This window comes from Citrus sinensis, chromosome 6 (genome assembly GCF_022201045.2).
Source record: "Citrus sinensis cultivar Valencia sweet orange chromosome 6, DVS_A1.0, whole genome shotgun sequence".
Taxonomy (NCBI): domain Eukaryota; kingdom Viridiplantae; phylum Streptophyta; class Magnoliopsida; order Sapindales; family Rutaceae; genus Citrus; species Citrus sinensis.
The window spans coordinates 702,769-720,583 of NC_068561.1; the positions used below are offsets into that span (position 1 = coordinate 702,769).

At 33.1% G+C, this 17,815-nt stretch overlaps 1 protein-coding gene across 12 annotated transcripts; it reads left to right on the forward strand.

Moving 5' to 3' along the window:
* Nucleotides 1-619: 619 nt before the first annotated feature.
* LOC102622580 (receptor kinase-like protein Xa21) lies at nt 620-17,497 on the forward strand. Of its 12 annotated transcripts, XM_052443373.1 has the most exons (12): nt 620-1,388; nt 1,595-1,738; nt 2,359-2,430; nt 3,092-3,163; nt 3,365-3,508; nt 5,001-5,144; nt 11,692-11,835; nt 12,188-12,271; nt 13,167-13,238; nt 14,044-14,115; nt 14,891-16,885; nt 17,008-17,497. In XM_052443373.1, the coding sequence occupies exons 1-12, from the start codon at nt 692-694 to the stop codon at nt 17,370-17,372; spliced, it is 4,005 nt and encodes a 1,334-aa protein (XP_052299333.1). In that variant the 5' UTR covers nt 620-691; the 3' UTR covers nt 17,373-17,497. The 12 variants fall into 12 exon arrangements, with proteins under 12 accessions (XP_052299333.1, XP_052299334.1, XP_052299335.1 ...); XM_052443374.1 differs by lacking the exon at nt 14,044-14,115; XM_052443375.1 differs by lacking the exon at nt 5,001-5,144.
* Nucleotides 17,498-17,815: the final 318 nt, after the last annotated feature.

The following is a 17,815-nucleotide window of genomic DNA, read 5'->3' on the forward strand; positions in this document are numbered from 1 at the left end:
TTAACTTAGTAATTTAATCTATTTAATCAAAATAATAATCTCTTCTTGGATCTGTAAATGTTAAAAGGCTAAAACTTAATTATTTCATTCGACGATATTTTTGCTCCAAACTCAAAGAAGAACATTTCTAATAGAATTATGAAATTTCCATTACTAGAAATTTGTTTTACAGTTATGAGATTACAAGTTTGATCATAGGAAATAAATCCCTATTCAATATAAATATGATTATGAAGGGGGCAGTCCTCAGAGTCAATTTAAAACTAATTAATGCATATAATATAATGTATCGCAATTTAAAAATTTAACTTCGATTGTGAGATTAGAAGTCTGACCATAGGGAATAAATTAGTCCACATCATATATCAATACAAACATGATTATAAAGAAAAACAAAACTTACTAGAATAATTTATTAGGATTATAATATATAGTTGTATTTTGATAAAAAGAATAGAGGGAAATATCTAGTGATTCATAGTGGACTTGAAGGCCTGCTTAATGCAACGGGTCCACAAAAGTTCTTGCACCTTCCGACAAGTCGTGAGTAGTCTTTTCACTCCTCAATTTTCTTTCTGCTGCTTCTTCGAAATTTCGGTTTCTTTATAAATACTTGGGAGCACTTAGGAGTGTTCCTGCATTACCAATTCAATTAAGCAAACACATCACAATCGAAGTACTCTCTCATCTCATGTCTCTCGGGATGATGATCAGATTTCTCTTACTCCGTTGCTTTACTCTTTCCTTCATTATTGCATCAGCTAACACAACTAGTATTACCACAGACCGAGATGCTCTTCTTGCCTTCAAAGCTCATATAACTCATGATCCAACCAATTTCGTAGCTAAAAATTGGAGCACGAGTACTTCTGTCTGTAATTGGACAGGAGTGACTTGTGATGTCTATAACCATAGAGTCACAGCTTTGAATATTTCTCTTTTTGGCCTCACAGGCACCATCCCTTCCCAGCTTGGGAATCTATCTTCTCTGCAATCACTTAATCTCAGTCATAACCGACTTTCGGGTGCCATACCTTCCTCTATCTTCAGCATAAACTCACTACAAATACTTGATCTCAGTGATAACCAACTCTCTGGTTCTTTCCCTTCTTCCATCTCCAATATGTCTTCCTTAACTTTTATTGATTTTTCAAGCAATACACTATCGGACCAACTCTCACCCAATATTTGTAATCATTTTCCTAATTTGGAATCCCTGCTCCTGAAAAATAACACGTTTAACGGCGAAATACCATCCACTTTATCAAACTGCAGACAGCTGCGAAAGTTATATTTATCACTCAATCAGTTCACAGGAGCTATACCGAAAGAAATCGGCAAATTGACAAGGCTTTCGGTGTTATCTCTTCGAGATAACAAATTCCAAGGTACGATCAAAGAGTTTAATTAACTAATGAAAATTAATAACGTTTCACTTTTATTCCTGTGAGTCTATAGTTCTTCAATTCTGTGAGTAAATTATTTTGATGAGTCTCTTCAAGCAATACATTTTTTTCTCAATTTCATCCTTTTCTCCTTGAGGGCACGTTGATGAGTTATAAATGTTTATGCATATTTTACTTATAATTCGCAGGAGAAATTCCGCAGGAGCTAGGAAATCTTGCAAAATTGGAGCAGTTATGGCTACAATCAAATTTCTTAAATGGAACCATTCCTTCCTCAATCTTCAAATTTTCTTTTCTATTGTATTTGGATTTGTCAAATAATAGCTTGAGAGGTAGGCTTCCCAAACCACATGCACGTGTGACATTTTTATAAAACATTTGGGAAAATGAGGATTGCCTGCCTTATTTACAGAAATCAAGGAAATCCTCCTTTTGTTTTAGAATAAAACCCTCCCTGCAGTTGTTTTAATGGTGTATATATTATTTTACTATTTTGTAGTCTTGATATTAGCTATAAAATTTAAATATTTTAAAAATATTTTTAAGTAAAATGACTTATATACCCTTAATGATTAAATTAATTTAATAAGGAATTACAAAGTATGGAGAAAAATTACAAATAGGTAAAATATCATAAATACCCCTAATAATTGTATAAAGTATTCATTTAAATGAATATAACAAATTTGATATATTTTATTTTCTTCTTAATCTAGCATACGATCAATTGTTTTAGTTGGAGAAATATGTATGACTAGGCCATACTATACACCTTTTGTTGTTTATTGCTATTATTATTGTTGCTTGCTTGCTTGCTTATACTAATTAAGTGATCTTAATTTTTTTTATTTCTCATCAAACAGTAGTAAGTGTGTGTGATATATTATTTTATTAGTAGTTGCTTATATATCCCTTTCATATAATGATTTACTAATAAATAATTTCTTAACAGGTACCGTACCAAAAGAAATCGGCAACGTTTCTCATCTAAAGTGGTTATATCTTCACTACAACAGGTTCTTAGGTACCTATCATGACAAAAATTTTATTAAAATAAAATTTTAGCCGCCACTTGCAATATTCTACCATAACAAATGATGCTTATTCTTAAATATCATGAACGTTAGTGGAAACATCAGAAATTGTTGATTTTCTTATAAATAAATTTAGAGTTTAGCATTTCAATTGGAAAACTTGAATTAGATGTAAAGAACTTGGAATCCCCATGTTAGTAAGAAGGAATTTAAAAAAGTAATTATTTTACTAGAAAGGGCATATTTGACAAGCCGGTGTGTCCTACGATGACTGATTTACTTAATTTTGCTGTGTGATTCTACAGCTTCGGCCTTGGATTTTGATTACAGTATGGAACACTAACACGCCTATGTATTACAATAGTAGCATCCACTGTCTTGTGCTGTTACGTTTCGCCACACAATTTAGTGTTATTGCTCACTAGCTAGCATTACATCACATATATATTTTACCTGCTTAACTTTTATAGATATTATTATAGTCCAAATTATTTTATTATATTTCTCTCATAACTTCTCGGAATTGTATATAATATGTTAACGACAAAAGGAGGTACGTTGATGAAAAATTTTCCCCTTCTTAAAGTTAATTGGTGTAAATTAAAGTTTACAGCTGCGAAAAATTTTTTTTGTTACTGAATAATTTCTCAGGAGCTATACCAAAAGAAATTGGCAACTTGACCAAGCTTTTGAGGTTATCTCTTCAAGATAACAAATTCCAAGGTATGATCAAAGAGTTTAATTAACTAATGCAATTAATAATGTTTTACTTTTATTCTTGTTAGCCTATAATTCTTCAATTCTATGAGTAAATTGTTTTGATGACTCTCTTTAGGCAATAATTCTTTTTTTTTTTTTTTCTTCTTGAGAGCTGGGTGATGAATTAGAAATAATGTTTAAGCATACTTTAATTATAATTTTCAGGTGAAATTCCACACGAGCTAGGAAACCTTGCAGAATTGGAGACGTTATCTCTACAAAATAATTCCTTAACTGGAACCATTCCCTCCTCAATCTTCAAACTTTCGTCTCTACTGTATTTGGATTTCTCAAACAATAACTTGAGAGGTATACTTCCCAAATGACATTCATGTGTGACATCATCATAAAATATTTTATATGAAATCACTAATTATCTTTAAATAATTGAAAACCCCACCACTAACAAATAATTTCTTAACAAACACTATACCAAAAGAAATTGGCAACTTTACTAATCCTAAGTGGTTATATCTTCAAACAACAGACTCTTAAATATGTACCATGACAAAATTTTTATCGAAATAAATTTTCAGTCATAACTTGTGATATTTTCTCTTAACCAATGATGTTTAATCTTAGAATATCTTAAAGGTTATTAGGAATAATAAGAATTATTGATTTTCTCATATAAAAAATTTAACGTTTAGCATTTCAATAGGAAAACTTGAAGGAAAGGTAGAGAACTTAGAATCTCTATGTTACCGATGGAGAAATTTGAAAGGAAATTATCTTACTGGAAAGGGCAAATTTGAAAGGGTAATTTTCATACTACCCCCTCGTGAGATGATAATCTTCGTAATATCCCTCAAACTATTGTAAACTTTGTTTACTCTCATTTTTGTTAAAAAGATAAGGGAAAAATGAGGGTGGGTTGAATATATATATATATCTTTTTAAGCTGAGGTAATTTATAATAATTTGTGGATATTTTGAAGATTGTTTTTTCATAAAGAGGGTAATTCAAAATTAATCTATTTGAAAAGACTTGACAGTTTGTTGGGTGCTATTGAAATAAGTTAAAGATTAGAGGAATACAGTACACATAATTTACTTATATATCTTGCTATGTGTACATCTATTGCTTCTGCTTCAATTTAGTTTTATTTCTTACTAGCACCACACTACATATATATTTTACATGAGTAATGATAGAGGCACAACCACCTTATACAAATAAATGTGTATAAACTAATGTAACAAGAGGATATTGGTTGTATAAAACTATTATGAGCTCGCATAATTGAAAAAATAACTGCTATCACTTTTCAACCAGCCTCTTCATAATGCCATATCAGTTTGTACATACTAGTTTATAGAAAACTGGTTGTGAGTCTACTATTATTGATTTTACATACTTAATTTTTACAAATATTATTATAGTACAAATAATTTTATTACATGTCTCTAATAACTTCTCGGGAGTGTACACAATATGTTAAGGACAAATGGGGGCGCATTGATGAAAACATTTTCAACTTTTCAATGTTAATTAGTGGTAAATTGAAGTTTAAAGTAGTTTAGAGGTATTTTGAGGATAATTAATTTATTAGGGAAGTACACCAAAATGAATCGTAAAATATTTTACATGGAATTACCAATTATCATTAAATAATTGGAGTTTAATTAACTAACGCAATTAATAATGTTTTACTTTTATTCTTGTTAGCCCTTCAATTCTATGAGTAAATTGTTTTGATGACTCTATTTAGGCAATAATTCTTTTTATTTTTTTTTCTTCTTGAGAGCTGGGTGATGAATTAGAAATAATGTTTACGCATACTTTAATTATAATTTTCAGGTGAAATTCCACACGAGCTAGGAAACCTTGCAGAATTGGAGACGTTATCTCTACAAAATAATTCCTTAACCGGAACCATTCCTTCCTCAATCTTCAAACTTTCGTCTCTATTGTATTTGGGTTTCTCAAACAATAGCTTGAGAGGTATGCTTCCCAAATGACATTCATGTGTGACATCATCATAAAATATTTTATATGAAATCCCTAATTATCTTTAAATAATTGAAAACCCCACCACTAACAAATAATTTCTTAACAAACACTATACCAAAAGAAATTGGCAACTTTACTAATCCTAAGTGGTTATATCTTCAAACAACAGACTCTTAAATATGTACCATGACAAAATTTTTATCGAAATAAATTTTCAGTCATAACTTGTCATATTTTCTCTTAACCAATGATGTTTAATCTTAGAATATCTTGAAGGTTGTTGTGTTAAACGAGCTTATACTAGACTCTTTGTGCTAGAACTAAGCAACCCAAGATGATTGAATTAACAAATACAAGATTAAGAATGGAAAAAACAAAGAAATACAGAACAATAAAGAACTCGCAATCAAGCCAAGAATCTAACGTGGTTCAGCTCCACAAAGGAACCTACATCCACGGCTACAAATGCCAGCAAAGGGCAGGAGATTTATTGAACCAGAATGGTTGATTACAATGACTTCGCAATACAGATTACAAACTCTCAAAGCTTAACTTTTTCTCTCTGTAATGCAGCTGTAAAAGCTTTTTCTGCTTGAGCTTCAGGAACCAGCATATTTATATTGCTTCTTCCACACGTGTGTTTCCACTAATTGAACTAAGCTGTTATTACTAACTGCTTATTAAATTGGATCTCACAAACTCCAGCTCATCAGCCACCTCAGCAAGTTCATAACAGATTATAACTAACTTTTGGCTTCACAAATCTCCACCTTAGTTTTAATCTGTTTCTACTTCTCCCTTCACTGTTACAGCACCAGTAAGCTTGTTTCACAAGCTAAAACTTCCAACCAGATTCAGTAAGTCCCTGAACCTGACTGATGGCAAAGGGTTGGTTAACATGTCAGCTGGATTGACTTCAGATGGCACCTTAACCACATTTACCACTCCTTTGCTGATTTCATCCCTTATGAAATGCATTCTAACATCAATATGTTTAGTTCTCTCATGATATTTAGGATTCTTACTTAGCTGAATAGCACTTGAGCTATCACAGCTAACTTCAACAATTTCTTGCTTAAACCCCAATTCAGATACCAACCCTCTCAGCCATATTGCCTCTTTAACAGCTTCTGCAAGGGCAATATATTCAGCTTCTGTTGTTGAGAGAGCAACCACGGATTGCAGAGATGACTTCCAACTTATGGCACCTCCACACATAGTAAACACAAAGCCTGTTATAGACCTCCTTCTATCCTTGTCTGCTGCATAGTCTGAGTCCACAAACCCAGCCACTTCAGGTGATGCTCCATTTGATCTACCAAACATGATTGCAGTGGCAGCAGTTCCTTTAAGGTACCTCAGAACCCATTTCACTGCATTCCAGTGATCTTTACCAGGATTCCCCATAAACCTACTAATGACTCCAACCCCATGTGCCAAGTCAGGTCTGGTGCATACCATGGCATACATGATGCTGCCAACTGCACTAGAGTATGGTATTTTTCTCATATAATTGAGATCCTCATCAGTAGTGGGTTCTAGAGCTTTAGATAGGTGGATGTGAGCTGACAGGGGTGTTGTAACAGGTTTAGAGTCTTCCATCTTAAACATGGCTAATACTTTCTTCACATAGTCTGCTTGGGATAGATACAGAGTCCTGGAGTTCCTATCTCTTATTATATGCATGCCTAGAATTTTTGTAGCTGCACCCAAATCCTTCATTTCAAATTCAGTGCTAAGCTCCACCTTAAGCTTCTTTATTTCTTCCTTGTGTTTACATGCAATAAGCATGTCATCCACATATAGAAGCAAGTAGATACCCCAATCACTTGATAAGAGTTTATAATACACACAGTTGTCAAATTTGCTTCTGCTGTATCCATGGCTTATCATGAACTCATCAAACTTCAAATACCATTGCCTTGGAGATTGCTTGAGGCCATACAAGCTCTTCTTCAATAAGCACACCTTGTCTTCTGATCCTCTCTCAATGAACCCTTCTGGCTGTGCCATGAAAATTTCTTCATCAAGGCTGCCATGTAAGAATGCAGTTTTAACATCCATCTGTTCCAGCTCCAGATCATGATATGCTGAGAGTGCCAACAACAACCTAATGGAGCTGTATTTAACCACAGGTGAGAATACTTCATTGAAGTCAACTCCTTCTCTTTGTGTGAATCCTTTTGCCACAAGTCTGGCTTTGTGTCTTGGTGATTCCTTTTCTGAAGCTCCAGCTTTTAATTTGAAAATCCACTTGCTGCCAACTAGTTTCTTGTTAGGTGGTCTGTTGACTAAGGTCCAGGTATTATTCTTCTTGAGAGAGATTATTTCATCATGCATTGCAGCATACCATTTCAGTTTATCTCCACAACTCATAGCTTCTTTATAGCTCAAAGGCTCTCCACCATTTACTTCATCAGCCACTGTCAGTGCATAGGAGATAAGGTCAGCAATGCCATACTTCTTTGGCATTTTAATGGCTCTTCTCTCCCTATCCCTAGCAAGTTGATATGTTTCCAAATCTGATGGTTTCTTTTCTTCTTTGGATTGTTCTGATGGCTCCTCAGAAGGCTTACAGTTATCAGAATGGTCCACCTTTTGTCCAGCACTTTCTATCTCCTCTGTTTCAGCAGCTTCAATTTCAGTTTCCACTTTTGAATGAAGCATTTGCTCTTCATCAAAGGTGACATCCCTACTGATTACAATCCTAGATGGTTTGCCTTTGAGAGTCCATATTTTATATCCCTTAATGCCCTCAGGATAACCCAAAAAATACCCTTTGACAGCCCTTGGTTCAAGCTTACCTTGCTTTATGTGTGCATAAGCTGTACACCCAAAGATCCTCAGATTACTCAAGTCTGGTGGCTTCCCTGACCAAAGTTCCTGAGGTGTCATGAAGCCTAGAGCTGAGGATGGACTTCTGTTTATCAGATAGGCTGCTGTAGTGACTGCTTCAGCCCAAAAACCTTTGGGTAGATTTGCATTCAACAACATACATCTTACCCTCTCTATTAAGATTCTGTTCATTCTTTCTGCCATCTCATTTTGCTGTGGAGTGTAGGTGACAGTTCTATGCCTTGCAATGCCCTTGGATTTGCAGAAATCTTCAAATTCTTTGTTGCAATACTCCAGCCCATTGTCTGTCCTGAGCCTTTTAATTTTCTTATCAGTTTGATTCTCTATAAGAGTTATCCACTCCTTAAACTTCTCTAGTGTTTCATTTTTGTGTTTTAGCACATAAATCTAAACCTTCCTTGAGAAGTCATCTATAAAGGACACAAAGTACCTAGCTCCACCTAAAGATGGAACTTGAGATGGTCCCTAGAGGTCTGAATGGATGTAATCTAGAGTCTGCTTGGTCTCTTTTCTCCCCAAGCTGAATTTTAGTCTTGTGGCCTTTCCAAACACACATTTCTCACAGAATTTTAAAGTAGAGACCTTGTCATTTCCCAACAAACCTTGATTGCTTAACTCTCTGAGACCTCTTTCACTGATATGAGCTAATCTAATATGCCAGAGCTTGGTTTTATCTCTGGTCACACTTGCTGAGATCCCATGCACAGGTGAGGATCCAACAAGTATGTACAGCCCATTTTTTCTAACCCCTTTCATTACAATTCTACCCTGATCTGAGACATGTATCTCTCCTTTTTCAGCCTTAATTGTACACCCTGATTGGTCAACCATTCCTAGAGATATCAAGTTTCTTTTCAATTCAGGAACATATCTAACTTGGTGCAAATCTCTATTGACACCATCAAACATTTTTAAGCTGATGGTTCCTATTCCAGCTACCTTACAAGCTAGGTTATTTCCTAATAGCACCTTGCCACCATTTACATGTTCAAAGGTCTTAAAGAAACTTTTATTCGGACACATGTGGAATGAACAACCAGAGTCCAAGATCCACTCACCAGTTGGGTGCCTCTCTGCAGCCACCAGGACATCTGCTTCATCATAGTCACATTCATCTTCAGAGGCAACAACAGCCTTCCCATTTGATTTCTTTTGCAGTTCCTCTAGTTTCTTTTTCTCAAAACAATCCTTAATGTAGTGCCCCTCCTTTTGACAGAAGTAACACTTCCCCTTCTTCTTCTTCTTTTCAGCTTTATCTTTCTGGCTATTGTTCTTCTTCTGCTTGTTGTATTTCTTTTCTAGCTTTCCTTTGGCAACAAGACCTTCTGCATTGCTTTGATCTTTCAATTCTGCCCTTTTCTTCAAATCTTTAGATTCCAGAGCATCTTTGACATCCTTCAATGAGAGGGTTTGTCTGCCATAGAGAAAAGTGTCTACAAAGTGTTCATAGGATTCTGGAAGGGAACTTAACAGAATGAGTGCCCTATCTTCATCTTCAAGAATTATGTTGACATTCTCGAGATCAAGAATGAGTTTATTGAACTCATCCACATGATCTTTCATGGCCACTCCATCTTTCATAGAGAATGTGTATAATCTCCTCTTCATGTACAGCCTCTTTGCTAATGATTTCTTTAGAAACATTTCTTCTAGCTTGCCCCACAACCCAGATGCAGTTCTTTCTCTGGATACCTCTCTCAAGACTTCATCAGAGAGATGCAAGATAATCGTGCTATGAACTTTGTTGTTTATGATTCTCTGATCTGCACCAAAGCTCGAAGAACCTTCTGTTTTCTCTTTCTTGGCCATTGGATCTTCTCCATCATCGAGGGCACTATCAAGCAATTGTTGAATTAAAATTGCTCTCATCTTTAAACTCCAGAGATAGAAGTCATTATCTCCATTGAACTTTTCAAGGTCAACTCTGGTGCTAGCCATTGTGAATCTTGGTCCCAACCAATACCAAGCTCGGATACCAGTTTGTTGTGTTAAACGAGCTTATACTAGACTCTTTGTGCTAGAACTAAGCAACCCAAGATGATTGAATTAACAAATACAAGATTAAGAATGGAAAAAACAAAGAAATACAGAACAATAAAGAACTCGCAATCAAGCCAAGAATCTAACGTGGTTCAGCTCCACAAAGGAACCTACATCCACGGCTACAAATGCCAGCTAAGGGCAGGAGATTTATTGAACCAGAATGGTTGATTACAATGACTTCGCAATACAGATTACAAACTCTCAAAGCTTAACTTTTTCTCTCTGTAATGCAGCTGTAAAAGCTTCTTCTGCTTGAGCTTCAGGAACCAGCATATTTATATTGCTTCTTCCACACGTGTGTTTCCACTAATTGAACTAAGCTGTTATTACTAACTGCTTATTAAATTGGATCTCACAAACTCCAGCTCATCAGCCACCTCAGCAAGTTCATAACAGATTATAACTAACTTCTGGCTTCACAAAGGTTATTAGGAATAATAAGAATTATTGATTTTCTCATAAAAAAAAAATTTAACGTTTAGCATTTCAATAGGAAAACTTGAAGGAAAGGTAGAGAACTTGGAATCTCTATGTTACCGATGGATAAATTTGAAAGGAAATTATTTTACTGGAAAGGGAAAATTTGAAAGGGTAAATTTCATACTACCCCCTCGTGAGATGATAATCTTCATAATATCCCTCAAACTATTGTAAACTTTGTTTACTCTCATTTTTGTTAAAAAGATAAGGGAAAAATGAGGGTGGGTTGAATATATATATAATGTTTTTAAGCTGAGGTAATTAAAATAATTTGGGGATATTTTGAAGATTGTTTTTTCATAAAGAGGGTAATTCAAAATTAATCTATTTGAAAAGACTTGACAATTTGTTGGATGCTATTGAAATAAGTTAAATATTAGACGAATACAGTACACATAATTTACTTATATATCTTGCTATGTGTATATCTATTGCTTCTGCTTCAATTTAGTTTCATTTCTTACTAGCACCACACTACATATATATTTTACATGAGCAATGATAGAGGCACAACCACCTTATACAAATAAATGTGTATAAACTAATGTAACAAGAGGATATTGGTTGTATAAAACTATCACGGGCTCGCATAATTAAAAAAATAACTGCTATCACTTTTCAACCAACCTCTTCACAAACCCATATCAGTTTGTACATACTATTTTGTAGAAAACTGGTTGTGACTCTACTATTATTGAATTTACATACTTAATTTTTACAAATATTATTATAGTACAAATATTTTTATTACATTTCTCTAATAACTTCTCGGGAGTGTACACAATATGTTAAGGACAAATGGGGGCGCATTGATGAAAAACTTTTCAACTTTTCAATGTTAATTAGTGGTAAATTGAAGTTTAAAGTAGTTTAGAGCTATTTTGAGGATAATTAATTTATTAGGGAAGTACACCAAAATGAATCGTAAAATATTTTACATGGAATTACCAATTATCATTAAATAATTGGAGTTTAATTAACTAACGCAATTAATAATGTTTAACTTTTATTCTTGTTAGCCTATAATTCTTCAATTCTATGAGTAAATTGTTTTGATGACTCTCTTTAGGCAATAATTCTTTTTATTTTTTTTTTCTTCTTGAGAGCTGGGTGATGAATTAGAAATAATGTTTAAGCATACTTTAATTATAATTTTCAGGTGAAATTCCACACGAGCTAGGAAACCTTGCAGAATTGGAGACGTTATCTCTACAAAATAATTTCTTAACTGGAACCATTCCTTCCTCAATCTTCAAACTTTCGTCTCTACTGTATTTGGATTTCTCAAACAATAACTTGAGAGGTATGCTTCCCAAATGACATTCATGTGTGACATCATCATAAAATATTTTATATGAAATCCCTAATTATCTTTAAATAATTAAAAACCCCACCACTAACAAATAATTTCTTAACAAACACTATACCAAAAGAAATTGGCAACTTTACTAATCCTAAGTGGTTATATCTTCAAACAACAGACTCTTAAATATGTACCATGACAAAATTTTTATCGAAATAAATTTTCAGTCATAACTTGTCATATTTTCTCTTAACCAATGATGTTTAATCTTAGAATATCTTGAAGGTTATTAGGAATAATAAGAATTATTGATTTTCTCATAAAACAAATTTAACGTTTAGCATTCCAATAGGAAAACTTGAAGGAAAGGTAGAGAACTTGGAATCTCTATGTTACCGATGGAGAAATTTGAAAGGAAATTATTTTACTGGAAACGGTAAATTTCATACTATCCCCTCGTGAGATGATAATCTTCGTAATATCCCTCAAACTATTGTAAACTTTGTTTACTCTCATTTTTGTTAAAAAGATAAGGGAAAAATGAGGGTGGGTTGAATATATATATAATGTTTTTAAGCTGAGGTAATTTATAATAACTTGGGGATATTTTGAAGATTGTTTTTTCATAAAGAGGGTAATTCAAAATTAATCTATTTGAAAAGACTTGACAGTTTGTTGGGTGCTATTGAAATAAGTTAAAGATTAGATGAATACAGTACACATAATTTACTTATATATCTTGCTATGTGTATATCTATTGCTTCTGCTTCAATTTAGTTTTATTTCTTACTAGCACCACACTACATATATATTTTACATGAGTAATGATAGAGGCACAACCACCTTATACAAATAAATGTGTAAAAATTAATGTAATAAGAGGATATTGGTTGTATAAAACTATCATGGGCTCGCATAATTTAAAAAATAACTGCTATCACTTTTCAACCAACCTTTTCATAATGCCATATCAGTTTGTACATACTAGTTTGTAGAAAATTGGTTGTGAGTCTACTATTATTGATTTTACATACTTAATTTTTACAAATATTATTATAGTACAAATAATTTTATTACATGTCTCTAATAACTTTTCAGGAGTGTACACAATATGTTAAGGACAAATGGGGGGCGCATTGATGAAAAACTTTTCAACTTTTCAATGTTAATTAGGGGTAAATTGAAGTTTAAAGTAGTTTAGAGGTATTTTGAGGATAATTAATTTATTAAGGAAGTACACCAAAATGAACCGTAAAATATTTTACATGGAATTACCAATTATCATTAAATAATTGGAGATTCCATCGCCTAACAAAATAATTTCTTAACAGGTACCATACCGAAAGAAATTGGTAACTTGACTAATCTTAAGGAGTTATCTCTTTACAATAACAGATTCAAAGGTACGTATTATGACAGAATTTTTTACCTAAAAATGGTTTTTAGTTATCACTCTTTGATATTTTACTTTAGCCAATGATGCTTATTCTTAGAATATCGTGAAGGTTAGTACGGATATTTGCAATTGTTGATTTGTGATAAATAGATTTAGTGTTTAGCATTTCAATTGGAAAACTTAAATAGAATGTTGAGAACTTAGAATCTCCATGTTAGTAAGGAAAAATTTGAAAAGAAACTATTGTACTAAATTCACTTTCTATTAGTGTAATTGTACTGCAGACATGAGCTGATAGTTGTTGGGTGTTAACGAGAGGAGTACGGTATATATGATTTACTTTATCTTGCTGTACATGAGTAATTCTACTGCTCATGCTTCAAGATTTGACTAAGTGTGGAACAATTGCTCACCGTTTCATTACAATAGTAGCATCCACCGACTTAGGCTTTTATATTTCACGACACCATTTAGTTCTATTGTTTACTAGCACCATACCACACTTATATTTTACCGACATAATTTTTTTAGATATTGTTATAGTCCAAATAATTTTAATACATTTCTCTCATAACTTCTTGGAAGTGCACATAATATGTTAAGGACTAACGAGGGCATGTTGATGAAAAACTTTTCGACTTCTTAATGTTAATTAGGGATAAATTGAAATTTATAGTAGTTTAAGGGTATTTAGCGGATAATTAATTTATTAGGGAAGAACACCAAAATGAACCCTAAAATATTTTACATTTAATCACTAATTCTCATTACATAATTGGAGATGCAGTCACTAACAAATAATTTCTTAACAGGCACCATACCAAAAGAAATTGGCAACTTTACTAAGCTTAAGGAGTTAATTCTTTCCAATAACAGACTTGAAGGTACGGATTATGACAGAATTTGTATCTAAATAAAGTTTATAGTCATCACCCATTGATATTTTACTTTAACCAATGATGCTCATTCTTAGAATATCGTGAAGATTAGTACGAATATTTGAAATTGTTGATTTGTGATAAATAGATTTAGTGTTTAGCATTTCAATTGGAAAACTTAAATAGAATGTTGAGAACTTAGAATCTCCATTTTAGTAAGGAAAATTTTGAAAAGAAACTATTTTACTAAATTCACTTTATATTAGTGTAATCGTCTGCAGACATGAGTTGATAGTTGTTGGGTGTCAAAGAGAGGAGTACAGTATATATGATTTACTTTATCTTACTGTAATTAAAGTTCAGTTCGATCGGGCTTGATTTACTTTGACAATACTTCTTAGCACTGACTTAGGCTTTTACTTTTCACCTCTGATTTTGATCATTTAGTTTGAACCACGCAATCTAAAATTGCAAATTGTTTTACCTACTTAATTTTTATAGATATTAATCAAAATATTTACTACATTTCTCTCGCAACATCTAGAAAGTGTACATTATTATTAATACTTAATCGTCCCAATTAATTTGTAACAATTTGTATATAATAACTAAAGCATTCATGATTTAGCCCTTCATGCATGAGTGGTTTGTCTTACGTGTTTACTTGTAAAGTGTAGTGTATAAAATGACTTTTTATTACAACAGTGTATTTGCTTTTATTTATTATCTATTATCTAAAATAAATTTAAATATAATTATTCTTTCAAAATATAAAATACAGGTGAGATACCACATGAAATCGGTAATCTCCGTGATTTGGAGTGGTTGGAGCTTTCTGATAACAAATTAGTTGGTGTTGTCCCAGCTACAATCTTCAATTTGTCAACACTCAAAGTATTTGCGGTTTCAAATAATTCTCTCTCGGGAAGTCTTCAATCAAGCGCAGATGTCCAACTTCCAAATCTTGAGGGGATTTACTTGTGGGGTAACAATTTTAGTGGCACAATTCCTAGTTTCATCTTCAATGCTTCTAAGCTCTCTACACTAGCCTTGGGAGATAACTCATTCTTCGGTTTTATTCCCAACACATTTGGCAACTTAGGAAACCTTCGGCGGTTTAATATAGAGAATAATTATTTGACGTCTTCAACTCCAGAATTGAACTTTCTATCCTCGTTGTCAAATAGCAAGTATTTAAAAGTTCTTGAGTTATCATATAATCCACTAAATGGCATTCTTCCAAGGACATCTATGGGTAATCTTTCACATTCTTTGGAAAAATTTGTCATGATCAATTGCAACGTTGGTGGCGCTATTCCTGAAGAGATTAGCAACTTAACCAACTTGAGAATGATTGGTTTTTCAGGCAATAAATTGAATGGATCAATTCCGATTACTCTCGGCAAATTACAAAAGCTTCAACTTTTGAGTTTTCGAGATAATAAATTGGAAGGATCTATCCCGGAAGATGTTTGTAGTTTGGCTGAACTGTATCAGTTGCACTTAGGTGGCAATAAGCTCTCTAGATCAATTCCTACATGCATTGGTAATCTGACTTCTCTAAGGACACTCTCGTTAGGTTCCAATGAATTAATTTCTGTCATACCCTCAACTTTGTGGAACCTTGAGTACATCATGAACCTCAACTTTTCCTCAAATTTTTTGACTGGCCCACTACCATTAGAGATTGGAAATTTGAAGGTTTTGGTAGGAATAGATTTTTCGATGAATAATTTTTCAGGAGCTATCCCAACTACAATTGGAGGCCTAGCATATTTACAATATCTCCTCTTAGGACATAACAAATTGGAAGGCTCGATTCCTAATCCAATTGGTGATTTGATAAGCTTGGAATATTTGGATCTGTCCAATAATAATCTCTCTGGGCCTATTCCTGTGTCTTTAGAGAAACTCTTATATCTCAAAGATCTAAATCTTTCTTTCAACAATCTAGAAGGTGAAATTCCCAAGGGAGGATCTTTTGGAAACTTCTCGGCTAAATCATTTGAGGGAAACAAATTATTATGTGGTTCACCCAATCTACAAGTCCCACCATGTAAAACTAGCATCCACCATACATCAAGAAAAAATGCTCTTCTCCTAGGGATTGTCTTGCCATTGAGTATTGTGTCTATGATAGTAGTCATTTTGTTGATCTCTAGATATAGAAAGAGAGGAAAACAACTACCAAATGATGCTAATATGCCACCAGTGGCAACTTGGAGAAGGTTTTCATATCTAGAGCTTTTTCAAGCAACAGACGGATTTAGTGAAAACAATCTAATTGGTAGAGGAAGTTTTGGCTCTGTTTACAAAGCAAGAATTCAAGATGGGATGGAGGTTGCAGTAAAGGTTTTTCACCTGCAATGTGGAGGAGTATTTAAGAGTTTCGATGTTGAATGTGAGGTGATGAAAAGTATTCGCCATCGAAACCTTATCAAAATCATCAGTACTTGTTCAAATGATGATTTTAAAGCGTTGGTATTAGAATACATGCCTCATGGAAGTCTAGAAAAGTGTTTGTATTCGAGCAACTGCATTTTGGATATTTTTCAAAGATTGAACATAATGATAGATATTGCAGTAGCTTTGGAATATCTGCACTTCGGTTATTCAGCTCTTGTAATTCATTGTGACTTAAAGCCTAGCAATGTATTGTTAGATGATAATATGGTTGCCCATTTGAGTGATTTTGGCATTGCAAAGCTCTTAACCGGAGAAGATCAATCTAAGAGTCAAACACAAACACTTGCCACAATAGGTTATATGGCACCAGGTTTGTTCCATGTTAAATATTTCCTATTCCTTTAAAACTTTCTACTAAGTTATTCATTAATCATTTGAGTAAATTATTATTGTTATTTATCTTAGTAAGTTAACTATTGCATTAATCCACAGAGTATGGAAGAGAAGGACGAGTATCCACAAATGGGGATGTTTACAGCTTTGGAATTATGTTAATGGAAACATTTACAAAGAAGAAACCTACTGATAAAATTTTTGCTGGAGAAATGACGTTAAAGTATTGGGTTAGTAATTTGTTACCCATTTCAGTCATGGAAATTGTCGATGCAAATCTACTAAGTCGGGAGGACAAACATTTTGCCGCCAAAGAACAATGTGTGTCGTTTGTCTTCAATTTGGCTATGGAGTGCACTGTAGAATCAGCAGAGCAGAGAATCAATGCAAAAGAAATTGTAACAAGACTTTTAAAAATTAGAGACTCTTTGCTTATCTGTACAAGAGAATCAAAATTGAATTGATTTTCTTTTCTTTCGCTGTAATGAGTGTAACATTTGTAGTAAATAATTTAAATAACAGAGTGTACATAAGAGAATTATTCAATTACTTATTTCTGTTTTATTAACCCGAAATTTGATTAATTTAACTGCAAGAAGTCTCTTATCTGTGTATTAATCTCAATTTCCTTTTTTTTCCTTTTCTTTATGGCAAATTATTGAAATTGATATCTAATTATATAAATTAAAAAAAGATAGTTTTGAAAACCATATTTAATATTATTTAACATAAGACCATCTGTTATTCCAAATTAAATGGCTTTGGATGTTCATTTTATTATTTAAATTATCTAATGAAAATATGAAATCAGCATTAGAGGGCTTGACGTGTGTACACACTTGTTAATTATAAATAGGTAAAACCAAGCAAATAAATACTCCCCAATTATTACATCCTAATAGCACAA